Source organism: Caloenas nicobarica, chromosome 2 (genome assembly GCF_036013445.1).
Source record: "Caloenas nicobarica isolate bCalNic1 chromosome 2, bCalNic1.hap1, whole genome shotgun sequence".
NCBI classification, from domain to species: Eukaryota; Metazoa; Chordata; class Aves; order Columbiformes; family Columbidae; genus Caloenas; species Caloenas nicobarica.
Window position 1 is genome coordinate 36413004 of NC_088246.1, and position 15241 is coordinate 36428244.

Below are 15241 nucleotides of genomic sequence, written 5' to 3' on the forward strand. Positions count from 1 at the left end.
CCACCGCCCGCCCGTCCGCCGGCCTCCAGCGCCACCCGCTGGCGGCGCGGGGGATGGCGACGGCTCTGCGGGGTCGGCCCGGGGTGACGGCCCCCGACGGTGGCGCGGAGCGGCGCGGAGAGGCGCGGAGCGGAGCGGGGAGCGCCGCCACCGCGCCCGAAGCCACCGCCGCCGCCAGCGCCACCGGGAGCGGGCGGAGAGGCGGCGGGGCCGGCGGGGCTCGTTCCCCCGGCCCGGCCGCCGGAGAGCCCTGTGTGCTCCGCTTTGTGCCCGTTGTCTGCTCCGGGCGAGGCTTATTTACACCGGTTCACAAATCCTACATGATACCTTCTCGGATGCTGGCAACGCTTATGTCCATTTTATAGATTTTTTAAAAATTATTCTAATTTTTGTCCCCCCTTTTTTTTTTTTCCGTACCAGAGGTTTCGAGAGGCACCCGGGTCCTGCCGATCTGAAATGGCAGGTAGCTATAAAAGATAAAAATCGTGCAACATTTTTCCTACTAGGGGGGTCAAATTCCAGGCGGCTTTTCGGCCGCCGTTATTTTTCCGCATCTCGGAAAAAGCATAAAAATTTAAATATAAAAAAAAAGAAACACAACCACAAACTCTAAATGCAGCGGTAGCCATTTTGCATTAGTATTTTCTAGGTTTGGCTTTTAAAATATTTAGAGCAGTAGCCCAAAATGTGCTGCCTTCCAAACAATAGAGCCTTGATGCGTATACAAGTGTATTTGTACATAGTTTCACACGCACACTCATGCACACACAATATAATATAGAGATATATAACTTATATATTAGTCAATATTTTCGCTGCGCTTATTTTCCTTATACAGAACGCGAAGTGGAAGCATTTTATGGCAGCTACTTTTATTTAGACTATCTATCTTTTTAAAATTCTTTTCCCCAGTGCTAAGAAATGAGAGTGCGAATTAACATACCACAAAAATGGGGTAGAAGATCCCCGGGTTAATATGTCAAACACACTATTAAAAATAAAATAAACAACTAAAAAAAAAGAAAAAATAAAAAGAAGATGAAAGATCGACCCAATCCCACGAAGCCCCGAGAAATGTAGTCCATAATTCAAAGCCCCTTCAGTGTAGAGCTGCGCTCACCGAAACCTCAGTGTAAACTCAACGGGAAACACAGAAATTCGCCTTCTTCTAAACCCCTTCCCTCGCTTCCCCTGAAGTTTAACGCCGAGTTTTTACTTTAGTACTAGTAGTGCAGATTAGGCAGTTTAGCGACGTTTTTTAAAAATCTCCCTGCAATTCGTCTTCGCTTTAACTGCAAGTTTATACCTAGGGCTTTACACGACGATTTTTTAAAAGGATTTTTCTTCTTTTTGCTATTTAAATATCTTACACATGCGTAAAACTTTTTTTTCCTCCCCTGCAGACCATAAGCTCCCAAACACAGCATAACGAGACAGTCCGACGTAGCAGGAGCTAACAAAAACATAAACCTAAGATTTTCTAAAATCCTTCATATTTCTACAATATGAACAATTCTAATTAGAAAGAAATCACTCTCTTATCTCTTCTCACACAGGCACGCCAGGGACACTCACCCACATACAGATGCTCACCTCAAATATTTAAAAATCTGGGTCATTTCTATAATAGTTTAAGCAATACCATCTGCGCTTTGAAAGGTCGTTATATATATACATGCCTGTAGCTCGAAAGCTAGGATTTCCACATATATTAGAGTTACAGATGATTGCAAATGTACATATTTTAACCAAGCCTTTTGGGAATTAATAGACTGTGACAAACCTATAGGATTTTAGTAGCAGAAGGAACACAAGGTAAATAATAATAGTAATAGTAAGCGCTAAGGAAAGGCCTGGTAGCGTTTATTAAACGTGGTTCTACTCCCCTGACTTTTCCTCTGTTTCTTCGCTGCTGGGCTGTGTGGAATTTATGAATTTGTTTTCCTTTTTCCATTTCATCCGCCTGTTTTGAAACCATATTTTAATCTGGCGTTCAGTAAGGCAGAGAGCGTTTGCAATCTCAATACGTCGTCTTCGGGTTAAGTATCTGTTAAAATGAAATTCCTTCTCTAACTCTAGCGTTTGGTATCTGGTGTAAGTTTGCCTCCCTCGTCTCCCATGAGTTCCATATACTGTACCTGTAGAAGTAAAGACAAAATGATCGCATTGGACAGGGCCCAGTGATTTCAGACCAGAAAGAGTATATTCTGCCTCCTTTTGCAGGCACAATCACGGGGCGGCGGGGGTGGGGGGAGCTGCGGGAGGGCTGCTCTGGTTTCCTGGAGGTTTTCTTTCCCCCCTCTTTTTCCTTTTCTCGTGCCTGACTAGCTGTAAATACGGATGTGCAGCGGGCTTAGGGTGGTGGGGTGACTGGGATATAAAGAGGCTTTAGTGTGGACCTAGTGAAAGTGAAGTAGGTAGCACCCGTGTGAATCGCTGAGCAGTGTCTTCGCTCTGCGTGTTGAGAGCCTGTGTGCGCACACACACACGTGTGCGATCCGGGGAGCTGCACGCATGTGTGTGTGTGTGCAGGCATATGCGGGTGTGTTTACACAAACACACTCTATTGCCATGGCTGTGACTACAGAGGGTCTGTAATTTAAGTAGAATTATAGACATCAGCTAAAGATCATAGAAGAGCCTTTGCCATTTGCTCCGGAATTTATTGCCCTCGAATGCAAAGCAGCATTTGAATGGTCTTGCTAGAAGTTTAACTTTCCAAAAGAGAAATGAGACCCACAGTCTAGCAAACATAAACTCGGGAGGAGGGGAGTCATTAGCAAACACTGGAAGTAAACGTCTTAATATGGGATTATTAAATATAAGTGCCACCCCAATACAACGCTCCCCACCCCCCCAGCACCACTCCTGGACAGAATAGTTCAATTATGTGAAGTTCACTTGTAAGTCAGAGAAAATCCGCGGTGCCATGGAAGTGCGCCCACGGCCCCAGAAACGTGCTCTCAATATCCAATACTTACAGGCTAATGAGCTGGGGGAGGGGGGTGAGGAGGAACGTGCCACAAATGCATTGGATCCTCAGTACAGAGGGCATATTCCCTGCATCACTCTCTGACAAGGAAGAAGAGGAGGAGAAGCTTTGGGGTGGCTTTAAGAGTGTGGTAAAACTGCTCTGCTCCTTTTTTATTATTCTTTTTTTTTTTTTCCCCCTGCTTCCTAAGGATTCCCCAGTAACTTTCACCAGTGAACCCACAAGCTGGGCTCTCGGCCACCGTTCCCAGGGTGCCAACGTGCCAGGTCTAAAATAACCTGGGAAGGTGTCATGTTACACATTGCCCTGAAGGAACCGTGTCCCTCCAGAAGTCTGGACATCATATAAGAACCAAAAAAAAAAAAAAAATCTTGAGGAAAGAAACTTTTCCTTCCTTCCCCCACCCCCCCTCCTTGATTGCATCGAAATGCCTTACCAGCGCAGGAGTTCATCCGCTGCATCCAGGGGTAAACAGGGCTCGTGTACTTCCGGTCGGTGCCTTCGTCATTTACAATTTTGGCTTGGACTCCGCTGGATTTGTACTGTTGATCAGGAGAAAAATGCAGGTAGTCCCCGGGACCCCTCTGTTTGCCACTGCCGGAGGGAGAGGCGCTACTAATTTCCTTGTCCGAATAAAAACAAGAGGCTCCGTACTCATAGGAAGCCCGATTGCAAGCAATGACGGTGTTGGACTGTTGGTAGAAACAAGGTGAGGTGTAAGTCTTGTCCTGCAGGCTGCTTGCCCCGTAAGAAGCCGGAAAATGCCTGAGAGCATCGTAGCCCGCCGGGTAAAGGGGGATCTGCCCGAGGAAAGAGTCCTGGCCCCCGGGCAGGCTCCCCGGGAAAGTGGGATTCACGAAATAGGAACTCATTTGCTCTCCCCCTCTCCCGGACCGTGATTTGTTGTGTATTAGTACATCTGGCGATAACTATTAGGAGTCATCGAAGTGGTTTGTTTCTGGATGGCCGAGCGCCAAAAGCGACAGCAGAAAATAGGAGCAGCTGACGGCGGGGCGGCCAATGGGAGCGCGCGCGGCGCCCGCTCCCCCGGGGCCGCCGCCACCGCGCCGCCAACTTACCGGCAGCTCCGGCCCCTCCGCGCCGCCCCGCGCAACGCCGCGCAGCGCTGCGCAACCACGCGGGGACCGGCCGCGCCCCCGGGGCGGCACCGCCCCTCCGGAGGAAAAATATTCCAATAATAAGAACAGTGATACTACTAATAATAGTAATAATTCCCGGCAGGAGCAGGCAGCGCGGGCAGGGTGACAGTGGCGGACGGGTCACCCCCCCGCCGCGGCCGCTGGAGGGGTGTGTAGGGGGGCGCCTTTAAAAGTTGGTGGCCCCACGACAGGCGCGTCTGCCCCGAGGGAGCTGCGCAACCCCGCGGGCAGGGCGGGCGAGCCGCCCCCGGCTCTTCGACGGAGGAGGCGATGGAGGATGCTGCGGAGGGAAAGTTTGGAGGGGAGTGAGCACGTGAAATGGGGAGCGGAGAGCCACGCAGCGCGGAGGGGGATCGGTCCGGCCTCTCTCCATTTTCCCACCGCGATGCCATAACCACATCCAGGACTTTTGGGGCGATTAATCGCCCCTCTGCTGAAGCTTTCCTTCGGAGCTGGGGGACCCTGCCCCAGCGCCGAACCCAGCTTTCGTGAGAGAGGTTAACACGTCCTGCGCGGAAGAGGTCTCGTATCTTAATGAACATCCCCATAATTACCGCGGAGGTTGTGGTTGGGGCAGGAAACCGTGGCCTTCTGGGGAGGGGGATTTTTCTATCACACCAAGTGCCCGAGAAGGCCCCGGGAAGAGCTGGGTGGACTCCCGGCGCCCCCCGACCAGCTCAGATAAAGTTCCACGTGTCTCTTCTCCCCAAGTCCCCCCCGCCAGAATCGAGCCGAGGGCATCAAACATTCAAATTCGAAAACGAGCCAGTAGGATTATTCCTAATTAATATAGCCCTGCTAATGAGTCAGCAGAAGCCAATCGGTTTCGTTGTTGCTCCGAATAATTTGACTAAACTGGGATGCGTGTCTTTAAGAGGGGAAAAAATACATGAAACAAACATTTCCACCTTCATTTTTCAACATGGCAGTTACCCCATAGCGGAAATATAATTCTTGGCTCAGGGCAGGGACAGTAACAGTAACATCAGTAACAGTTTCGTCAGTAACAATGCTGATGAAATTCGCTGAGGCGCTTTTAATTCAGCCGTAACCCTGCAGTTCTTGGAGATAACATGAGGTTGTTCCTTCCAAGCTGTGTTTACTAATAATCCGTGCCCATTACAACAGATCGAATAGCCCAATTTTAAACGCGCTTTGGCGGAAAGCGACATTCGTATCAGCCTCGTTTCCTAAAGTAGCTTTCAAAGGAGAGTTTTGTTGTTGTTGGGAGACTATTCGTCTCATTTCCGGGGACGGATTACGATACCTATAAAACAGTAATGAGTTAAAACATCTCTCCACAATAGTTTGTATTGTTCACAGTCTCAGCTGGACTTTCACATTCAGATGTTGATGGCCTCCAATTTTTTTTGTCAACTTCCTTAACCTCTGCAGCCCGGTTAATCCATAAACACACCTGGTAGAATTACAGCTCACTAGCTGCATACTTTGGGAGGTCATTTCAGAAACGTGTATTTCCTGAAACCCAGCCTTTTCCAGAAAAAAGTTTTTTCCTACGCAGTGCGAATGAAGTAAAAAAAAAAAAAAAAAAAAGGCAGGGAACACCAGCAAACAAGCACACAGCACGCTAAATACGAAGAGGTTTTAAAACCAGCAGATTTTCACCAACATAGGTCAGAACGAAAACGTAGCGCGAAAAATGAATACTTTGAAAAGGTGAAACCCACCGGCCCTATTTTAAAAAGTTGTGACCAGAGGGTCCTTTGTTTGAATCCATCACATAGCCACCAAAATTAAAAAAAAAAATCTCTCCAGGCTTACTTATATTTACATTTTACAGCATCGCTTACAGATTGAATTGGTTTTTTCCTCTCCTTTTCTTTTTGTTTCTTTCCTCTTTTTCAAGTTATTGTTTGCGTCCTGTCGAAAGTCTGAGCGCAGGCAGCAAAGAAACATTTCTTCGTTGATTCCACAGTTTAAAAGGAATTAAATGTGCACGTTTGCCTGGCTGGGTCGTGTTAGAGTAGTTACAGTGACAGCTAAACAATCTGCACTGCAATCTCCGCTTCAGTCACATTCAGGCGTCCTCTCCGCTCCTCCCCCTACGCCCAGAAAACCCCGAATTACAATAATCTGTTACCCCCGAGTCCTGCCTGGGAAATGCTCTGCCAGGACACATTTCGCAGCGGTTTCCCTTCACCATTCCGCCCCCCTCCAAGGAAATCAAAAAGCCAGCCGCTCCATTTTGCCACCGCAACAAAGTAACACTTTGCGATACCCATGTATTTCATCCGCCTTTTATTTGTTTTCGGAATTCTTCGCACCCCGAACACCTCCTCCGCCAACCACTTCACCTTCATCCTCCCGCCGAAAACCCGGCCGGCAAGCCCAGCCACCCTCGGATACAGGTGCGGGGGCAGTTACCCTCTTAAGCTTAAAAGCCTCTTTCTCCTCGTATATAAAACCACTTACGAATCCTTCTCATGCTCGGCAGCGTCACCAAAACCAATCTTTAACTAATAGCTCCTAATCCAAACAGTTTGAGCAAGGCGAACCGTTGTTTAGACTGGCGGGGTATCGGGAGCCTGGCCGAGGGGACGCGGGCGGGTCCTCCCCAGCCAGCTCCCACGGTGATATTTTACATTTGACACACACCGAGGTACACGCGGAGGGGAAGGGGAGGGGGCAGAGCCGGCCCTGCCGGAATATCTTGCCCGGAGGCGAGCTCCGATGCTCCCGTAGGAAGGGTAGGCCGGATTTCTTATTTTTATTTTCTCTTTTTTTTTTTTTTTTAATCTTTTATTTGGGCCTCCCCCGAGCAGCGCAGGCTCCCAGCGCTACCCTTCCCCGGGGCTGCGGGGGCCGCTCCGCGCCCGCCTCCGCCGTTCCGCCACGCCGTGGCAGCACTGAGCACCCGCGGCCCCGCAATAAATAATCCGGCGCTCACTGCAGCTCCAGTCCGGCAGATACCGCAATGCAATGCAAATGCAATGCTTTATCAGCCCGGCAGCACAAGCAGAGCCGGAGCCAACACTTAAAGCACACCGAGCCGCTCATTCGCCATGAGGAGGCGGGAGCGGAGCCGGGCGGCGGCGGCGGGGGGGTCTTGGAGGCGCCGTCTCCGGGGCCCCGCTCTCCCCCATCGGCACACACCGCGGGGCACCGGCCCGCCAGCCGCCGCTTCCCCCGCCCCACCGCCGCACCGTAACAGTCACAACAAGGAGAGACAAGGGGAAAAAAAAAAAAAAAAAGCTCCGTCTCCGGCACTGAAATCGGTTTAGCCGATGCAAAGCCCGCTCCGCGCAACCGAGGCGCGCAAACAGCCCACACCGGAAAGCGCCGAGAACGCTGTTCCAAGGGACCCACGGCAGGAGGATTTTGCAGGCTGATAAAGATCTGATAAAGAAAATCAAAGGCACATTCACGCTGTTTCCCTCCCGTCTAGAAATAACCTTTCCCCTGGATATGCCAGGGAAGCCAGGAGACACTGTGCTGACTGCTGGTTTTTTGTTTTTTGGGTTTTTTCTGAAACAGTAAAAATTAAATTACGTCTAAATTTCAACTGCCGAAAATGAACTTTAAGTTAATGGTACGAAATAAACATTTAATGTTGGGGGGGGTAATTTTTTTTTCCTCGTGCGAGGAAAAAAAAAATCCCCTCGGATTGATGCTGCAAACCTGAATTGTTAGAAAATAACCTGAGTATTACTGCAATCCCCTGGTAAATGCAAACAGAAATAAACTTGGTGAAAAAAAAATCCACGGCTTCCTTGCTAAATAATAGAAAGTAGACATTTTATTTAGGCATATTTTTGCATGCACTGGTTAAGTCGAAATCAACTGAGCTGCATCCACCTCTATTTTTTGTTTAATTGCACATGTCTAATATTTAAACGTATTAAACCATGTTTCCCTGCTTACGGTAGTGTCATATACATTTCTCACCTTTTAGGTTCTGGCTCACAGGAGCCCCTGCGACTTTGACAGCTGTCGCTTTGGCTGCACAGGAGACGAATCGCCCTCCTTTTGGTGCCAGAAGAAGCAGGAAATTAGCCAGGTTGCAAGTTGAAAATCTGCCACGCCAGTGCTTTGAATCCAATATGCCACACCTTCCAGCGGGGGAACTGGAAATTGCCATCCCGGATCTGTGTTCTAGGCGGCTGCTTATGCCGAACCTCCGCACACTTGGTTCACTATTGCCTTACAAAGAACAAATGAAATGGGGATTGAAAGCCAGAGAGATCCGAAGCAGGACAGAGCTCAGCAAAAGAATGCGGCTCTATTCTCGCAAGGGAAATTATAAAAAAGTTCATGTTCACGGTTACCATCCACATGACCGACAACGACCAATGGAAAAACCGAACAACTCATAAAGTTGTATTGCAAAGTTGTAAATTTTCATAAACAACAACGGATTTATGGCCTTTTCCTCATCACTAAGAAGAGGCAGGTCTTAGAGAGGCGCCATCTTACCACAGAGGCAGCGCTGGAGTTTTTTTAAAAGACCTGGAGTTTATACTAATTTTATTAAAATTACAATTAGTAGGTTAACCAGGACGGAGTGTAGTAGAAAAAGGGAACTTCTGCGCAAAAGATTCCCTGGTTCTACCTGTATTTACCCGGCCGAATAAAGGGACTTTTCGGGCGAGATTTATTTTATTTTATTTTTTGAAAAAGATTGAAAATATTAGATCTTCTTGACGTTACACAGTACCTGGTAAAAAGGATACATTTGCTTAAGCGGGGCGATTATTCCCTTTTTTGATGCCCCCACCCCCTGAAAGCCGCACGCACAAGCCACACACGTTCCCGACAAGATCATTTATACTTGGGAGTTTTGCATCGCACTTTCTGTTCATTACCAAATATTATTTCACTGCGTGTGATTTCGGCTTGGTCGCCGGCCGCCTGGACTGGGGTTATGATTTCAAGAGGACACGGGAACACGGTGGAAGGAAGCCCTCCCATTCAGAAGGCTTTCCGCTTTATTAATCAACTGCGCTAGCGGGAAAAAAAAAATCATAAAGTCGAGATAGAGAAATTGACTGATTATTATCAATTCATCACCTTGGTTTTTTTTTTTTGTCTGATTACGAAAAAAATAATTTATATGGTCTAATTTCTTTATTTGTCTGTGTAACTTATTTTTATGCTTCCTTCGAACTGTTTCCTAATAAAGAAACACAATTCATTGTCAACAAGCATATTTATTTTCTGTGTAACATAAAACACATTTATCGTGGGAGATACTTGAACACGGTATCACTTCCAACGAGAGTTCACATACATTATTTTTTTTCCACTTCCAATACTTACACGGCATATCCAAATGTTCACAACGAACACATCGAAACACATTGTAACATACAATTTTTGAATAAACTTTAGCCAAACCTTCAAGACGGATTTATACAGAGTTCTTAACAATACATCATGCTACAAAGTTTCCAAATCAATTACATACTTCCCGATTTATGACATGATCTTACAAATGAGTTCCAAGACGAATATAAATGACAAAAAAAATCGTTCAAATATACAGTATCTGCTATCGTAGGAAAATTCACGGTATTACATATTAACACGTTCGGATAATCAGGACAAACAATTGTGGTTTTTTAACGGTGGTTACATGGTCATTTAAATTTACTTTTCAAAGAACACTTTCCGCTATATTAAGTAAGATCAACCTAGAATAAGAAAACGGCCTATAGCAGAGGCAGCCGAAGGTAGAAGCCAATGGGCGATGTTAAACCGCTTTGTACAATATTGGCGTGTGTTTGCTTCCTCGCTCGAATTAGTAAAGAATCGAGAACAAAGATATATTGCAGCATATGGTTTTCATTTATAATTGCTTTGGAATAAATATATTATTTTAAATTTAAATATATTCAGCCTTTTCGGTACCAAATTCTATACCAAAGCTATTGATGCGTGCTTTTCAAACGACTACACTTACATTTCTAAAAGCATTTCGCGATTCACATTAGTAATGTTATCTTATTTTGACTACTAAAATACAGTATACTTTCGAAGATAGGTAGGCGGAGCAAGATATATAGGTAGTCTTGAAAATAGGTAGTAAAATCATTGCTGTAGATTGTAGTGGTTTGTGGAACAACTTTTTTTCCCCCTTACTTGCTGTTTAAGCTTTTGTTAGTGTAACTGTTAGTTATGATACTTTTCTAACAATAATTACCAAAAAAAAAAAGAAAAAAAGAGAAGTGCAGAGCTACTTATTCAAAATTAGGTAGTTTTTCTTAATGTGAGCCTAATGCACTTTTCCCCTTACACATGATTTGGACTATTGAGTCAGGTAGTCACTTCGGAAGGTCATGGTTTACTATCTGTGCAAGCAGCAGTTCTCTCACTGAAATGTCCCCTGGACAAACCCACCCAGGTTTGGATGAACGAAAAAACCAAATGATTGTAGGATGCTCTTAGGCGATATTACCGAAAGATTCGGCACAGGGCAGGTTTGGGGAGTACGGGAGAGTGGAGAGAAGGCTGGAAAACCATCGCAATAAACGTTTTCATGTTTGCAAATGCTCGGTTGCAAGATGCTTATTAAAGGGAACTTTTTTTTTTAATAAAAACTGTGAGTCTTTTTTTTTCTTCTTCTTCTTATTTTCCTTTAAAGGGAGCTTTTCCAACTATCATGTGCATACACTATACTAAGAGATCACTTCCTCGGGTAGGACTCCTTAGTCCTCCTCCTCTTCGTCTTCTTCCACTTTCTCGACAGAGGCTGCTGCTGACGTGGGCTCGTTGGGAGCGGGGGTGCTGGAGCTCTCCTCCTTGTGCTCCTTCTTCCACTTCATCCTCCGGTTTTGGAACCAGATTTTGATCTGCCTCTCCGTCAGGCAGAGGGCATGAGCGATCTCTATTCTCCGCCGCCGAGTCAGATAACGATTGAAGTGGAATTCCTTCTCCAGCTCCAGGGTCTGGTAGCGGGTGTAGGTCTGGCGCCCTCGCTTCCTATCTGGACCTGAAAGCAGGCACACACGGCCGGGAGTTAGGCAAGAAGAGAGGTGGAAAGTTTTCTCTCTTTTTTTCTTTCATTTTTTTTCCCCCTTAATATTAGTATATTTTAAATAAACAAAAAGCGGCCGAGCGAGAGTGAATGATCCCTTTCTCTCACTTTCACCCGCCTCCCCACTTTGCCCTAACAAAGGCATTTCAGCCACACGACCTGCCCTGCTTAGGCAGGGCAAAAAATAAGTTGCTCGAGACCTAGAAAAAGTGGAGAGAAAGCATTCAGGAGAGGAGGTGGGGGAGGAAATTGCTTTTGGGAGGAGGAACTTTCCCCCCAGGCGATGTATTTCCCTAAAACCTTCCAGACTTTCGCAAGGGGAAATAAAAAGCTGGAAGGCTGAGCTGTATTTATTTTATTTTAATGTCGGGGGCTCCCTCCACCACCCCACCCCACTCCGCCTGGATCGTAAACAATACACCGCACTTAGCTCCATAAGAGAGCTCTCTTTTTTCACACACTCTCCCCCCCACACCCCGGCTCCCCCCCCCCCCCCCCCGCCCCTTTTTCCTGTTTAGTACATTTCTATAGATCCTTATCTCCGTGGAAAGGGCAGGGGGGGACGAGAGTGGCACATCTCCGCAACGTGGGCTGGCAAAGTCCTCAGCAGCCCGTCCCTCGCTCCTGAACGCCCTTCTCCCCTCCGCCTTCCCCGGCGACCGGGATTTTTTTTGCCCAACTTCGGCATAGGGCAGGGGAGACGCTTACCCGTGGGGGCTCTGGGAGCCCGCAGCCAACTCTCCACATTTCTATAGCAAACAGCGCAAATCAACTCAATGCTAAAATTCCATAGCAAATGGAGTTAAATAAATTTACGAGGCTAGAACCCATTAATTGGGCAATAAAAAGTTTTATGATACTCATTTACATACAATGCCACGGGCTTTCTACGCAATGGCGCCTCGGCTATAATTAAAACCATAAAGGCTGTGCTGACAGTAATTCTGGCGACACGCTTTGCCTGGCTGCCACGGCTCCAAGCCCTCTCCGCTTGCCCCTACCTGAAGACCTCATCCAGGGGTATATCCGGAAATTAGGCTCAGCCTGGTTGTGCAGGTTGCTTTCCTCCGCTTTCTCACAGCTGGGTTTGGTTAGCTCATTGCAGAGGACGGGAATGTTCTGATCAAAAGAGGAACAATGCAGGTTGTAGGCATCAGAGCCCAGGCTGTATCCGGAAGAGAACGGGCTTTGATATATGGTACTGTTCACATTGTACAAGCCGGGCATGGAGGAGGCGAAGGCACCCGCGCCTGGTCCATAGCCGCTTCTCTGGGAGTTGCTTGCAAAGGAGCAAGAAGTAGGCTCTGCATTTTGGAAAAGAGAAGCCCCCGCCGTATATTTGCTAAAAAGCGCATTCACATAATACGAAGAGCTCATAATTTTGACCTGTGATTTGTTGTCCGGCAGGCTTCAGTGTCGGTTTTACGAGGTAGCGTGATATATGATAACATTACACCCCCAGATTTACACCAAACCCCATTTTCTTTTGGACTGAGCTGCCTCGAGCACGTGACCGGTCATATGACGCCGCCCGCCAATCCCCGCCCGCCTCACAGGTGGTGCCGGCCGCGGCCCGCCGGTACCCGGCCATGGACGGGCCGGGAGCGCCGCCGCCGCGCCCGGGAGCGCCCTCCAGCCGCCGTCGCCCTCCCCTCGCCCCCCGACGGCGCGGCCGCCGCGGGAGGAGAGGGCGCTCGGCTCCCCGGGCAGGACGCACGCTCCATGTGGTCCTTTAGATGGAACGGGGCAGGGGGGAGAAAAAAAAAAACCAAAACAGTAAAACCCAAAAAACTTCAAAGGAGGTTGTTCGTCACTCCCGCGTTGCTTTCTGCAAGGAAAATAAGGGGGGGGGGGGGGGTAACTCCGCAGCGGGGTTTATGGGGGTACCCCCACGCTCGCCGGGCCCCGCCACGCCTGGCCCCCGCCGCACCGCCGCCGGCCCTGAGGGGCTGCCCGAGCCTTGAAAGTCAAGGCGACCCCTGGAGTGAGCCCCCCGGTTTACCTCCTAGGAAAAAAACCACTGTTACCCCATCACAAACAAAAACACAAACAAAACCCCGGCGGGGACTCAACTTTCACGCCTTCAAAAGAAAAAAAAAAAAGAAAAAAAAGGGAAAAAAAGCTGAGTTGAAGAAATCGCCTACAAATAGTTTCAAATCTCAGCCGCCTGTTTAATGCCCCTTTTGCCTTCCCGTCCTACCCACCTTACAGTCCTAGGCGTGAGGCGGCAACGGCATGCTCACATGACGGGGAGCGTTGCTGCTTTTCTAAACACTGGGCTCCCCAACAATGCGAATGGCTCTCCATTGAGGATGCTGCACCGTGCCCTTCCTTTAAACGGATCGTAAAATGAGTTTCCTTCCCTCAGACAGGGAGTCCTGGTAAAGACAGCTTTTACTGCCTGCCTGTATTGCACATCATAAACTGGAAGGAGCACAATGGAATTGCCCCGGAAATTCTCCTTTCAATTATAGTTTGGTGCCCCGTGTACAAAGACTTTCTCACCAGTTAAAATTGTTCTTGGTGATATTTCGCACGGACCCTAAACATTACGTTTTGTAAACGGGGGACACCCTCTCCCCCCACACTCACCTCCAGCATGCACGCAATCTTCGGGACTCTTTATGGGCGATTATTGCAGCCCCATGAATATAGGTTACTGATAGAAGCAAGTAAATTCTCTAAAGCCAGATCCCTGAGATATTCAAGCTTCAGAGCATGCTAATTTAACGGTTATGTGTAGATATTTGCCAAATGTTAAGTGCGTGAAAACGCAGTTTTTATTCGCAGGCGCAAGGGGGAAGCTGGCGAAAGACCCCCCCTCTTCGGTTATTTCTTCCAATTCGCCAATATTAGACAATATCCCTGCGGTCGCAGTCGCGATGTGGGAACACGCCGGCAGAAGAGGCTGCTGGAAAGGAATAAAGGCCCAAGAAGTTAAACGAATGCGAAGCAAACAAGACGACGACTAAGAAGATCAAAGAGACTGAAATAGATGACATTAGACCAATAAATTGCTCCTCTGGTGACAACATACCAAGATGCAAGAAGAAAGAAACAACAAATATAACCAATGTCTAGACTTAAACATGGACAGTGTAGGACCGAATAGATTAGCTGGGTGGTTGTATTTCGAATTCTCTGATTCTGTACAATTTGCACGTTTATGTATTTTTATTTTCGTGTGTGTGTTTAATACCGCGACCTTTTTTTAAAAAAAAAATATTTTGCTCTCAGCTTTTCCCCTGCCAACCCTTAAGATTTCTCAAAGAGTCTTCACTGAATAAATCTTAAAAGGACCCCGAGACATAGGTCCCCACCACCTTATTTACCTCCCCCACCGTCTGCATGTTAGGCATAAAGCTGCCTCTGAAAACAGCCTCTGAAATCTCTCGTTTTGTCGCACACAAAACCAGGCGGGATGCCCGCGTCTGAAAACGCACTTTTTATTTGAATATATGTTTTTTTCCAGTCGAGGAAACGGCGAAGGAATGCAGATTGCAAGGTTTTGGTCACCACAATATTTTCACGCGCTTTAAAAATAATCCTCCAGGTGGGATTCATCGTATTTTTTTTTTTCTTGTGAGCTCTGGTCTACCTCTCCTTGCCTTCTGAGCCTTCCGGGAAGTAAAAGGTAGTGATAAAATGGTTCTTATAAGTTATAAGCGACCTGGGAGCACTACATGATTATGGGTTGTGTATTAACCAGTATCTTGATGTGGTTCATACTAGGGAGGATTTTGTTATTTTGGAATCTGTTCTCGCCGTAATTTATCCACGATTATAATGGAGCATACTGTGCCAAGTTATTACTTAGTATGACGATGCATAAACACTTTTTAATTTCAATATAATTTTACTGCGCGAGGAAAAAAAATACTGAATCATAATAAGTTTAGCAATGCCATTGTAGACAAATATTTTATAGGAAGGCTCTTGTTAGAAAGCAGGGAGTGGCTCTTATTCTTTATCCCTAGAAAGAATTAAATCTTTGAAACACTGCGCCCGGAAAATAGCTCAATGCTCACATTCCTTCCCGATGCTGAATTTCGATATAAAGAGATTGGCTTCGATTTAAGGAAATGTAAATAAAAC

General features: G+C 47.2%; 3 protein-coding genes across 6 annotated transcripts in view; all 3 read right to left on the reverse strand.

Annotated features, from left to right (window-relative positions):
- Positions 1-8142, reverse strand: part of HOXA3 (homeobox A3) — a 44538-nt gene extending 36396 nt beyond the window's left edge. Inside the window, exon 1 of one of the 2 annotated variants that reach the window (XM_065627814.1) lies at positions 8059-8142. The gene's annotated coding sequence lies outside the window, so the exon portion shown is untranslated. The remainder of the gene's footprint in view (positions 1-8058) is intronic. The other variant, XM_065627817.1, reaches the window with a different exon arrangement.
- On the reverse strand, positions 162-8144 carry HOXA6 (homeobox A6). 3 transcript variants are annotated; one of them, XM_065627822.1, is made up of 3 exons: positions 8059-8144; positions 3429-3534; positions 162-2138 (listed from the first exon to the last, which is right to left on the reverse strand). In XM_065627822.1, the coding sequence occupies exons 2-3, from the start codon at positions 3451-3453 to the stop codon at positions 1879-1881; spliced, it is 285 nt and encodes a 94-aa protein (XP_065483894.1). In that variant the 5' UTR covers positions 3454-3534; positions 8059-8144; the 3' UTR covers positions 162-1878. The 3 variants fall into 3 exon arrangements, with proteins under 3 accessions (XP_065483894.1, XP_065483892.1, XP_065483893.1); XM_065627821.1 differs by lacking the exon at positions 8059-8144 and adding an exon at positions 2982-3072 and having other exon boundaries at positions 1971-2138; positions 3429-4049; XM_065627820.1 differs by lacking the exon at positions 8059-8144 and having other exon boundaries at positions 3429-4049.
- A 1168-nt stretch (positions 8145-9312) lies between these two features.
- Positions 9313-12626, reverse strand: HOXA7 (homeobox A7). Its single transcript, XM_065629217.1, has 2 exons — positions 12148-12626; positions 9313-11101 (listed from the first exon to the last, which is right to left on the reverse strand). Exons 1-2 carry the CDS (start codon positions 12521-12523, stop codon positions 10818-10820), a joined length of 660 nt encoding a protein of 219 aa, XP_065485289.1. The 5' UTR covers positions 12524-12626; the 3' UTR covers positions 9313-10817.
- Positions 12627-15241: the final 2615 nt, after the last annotated feature.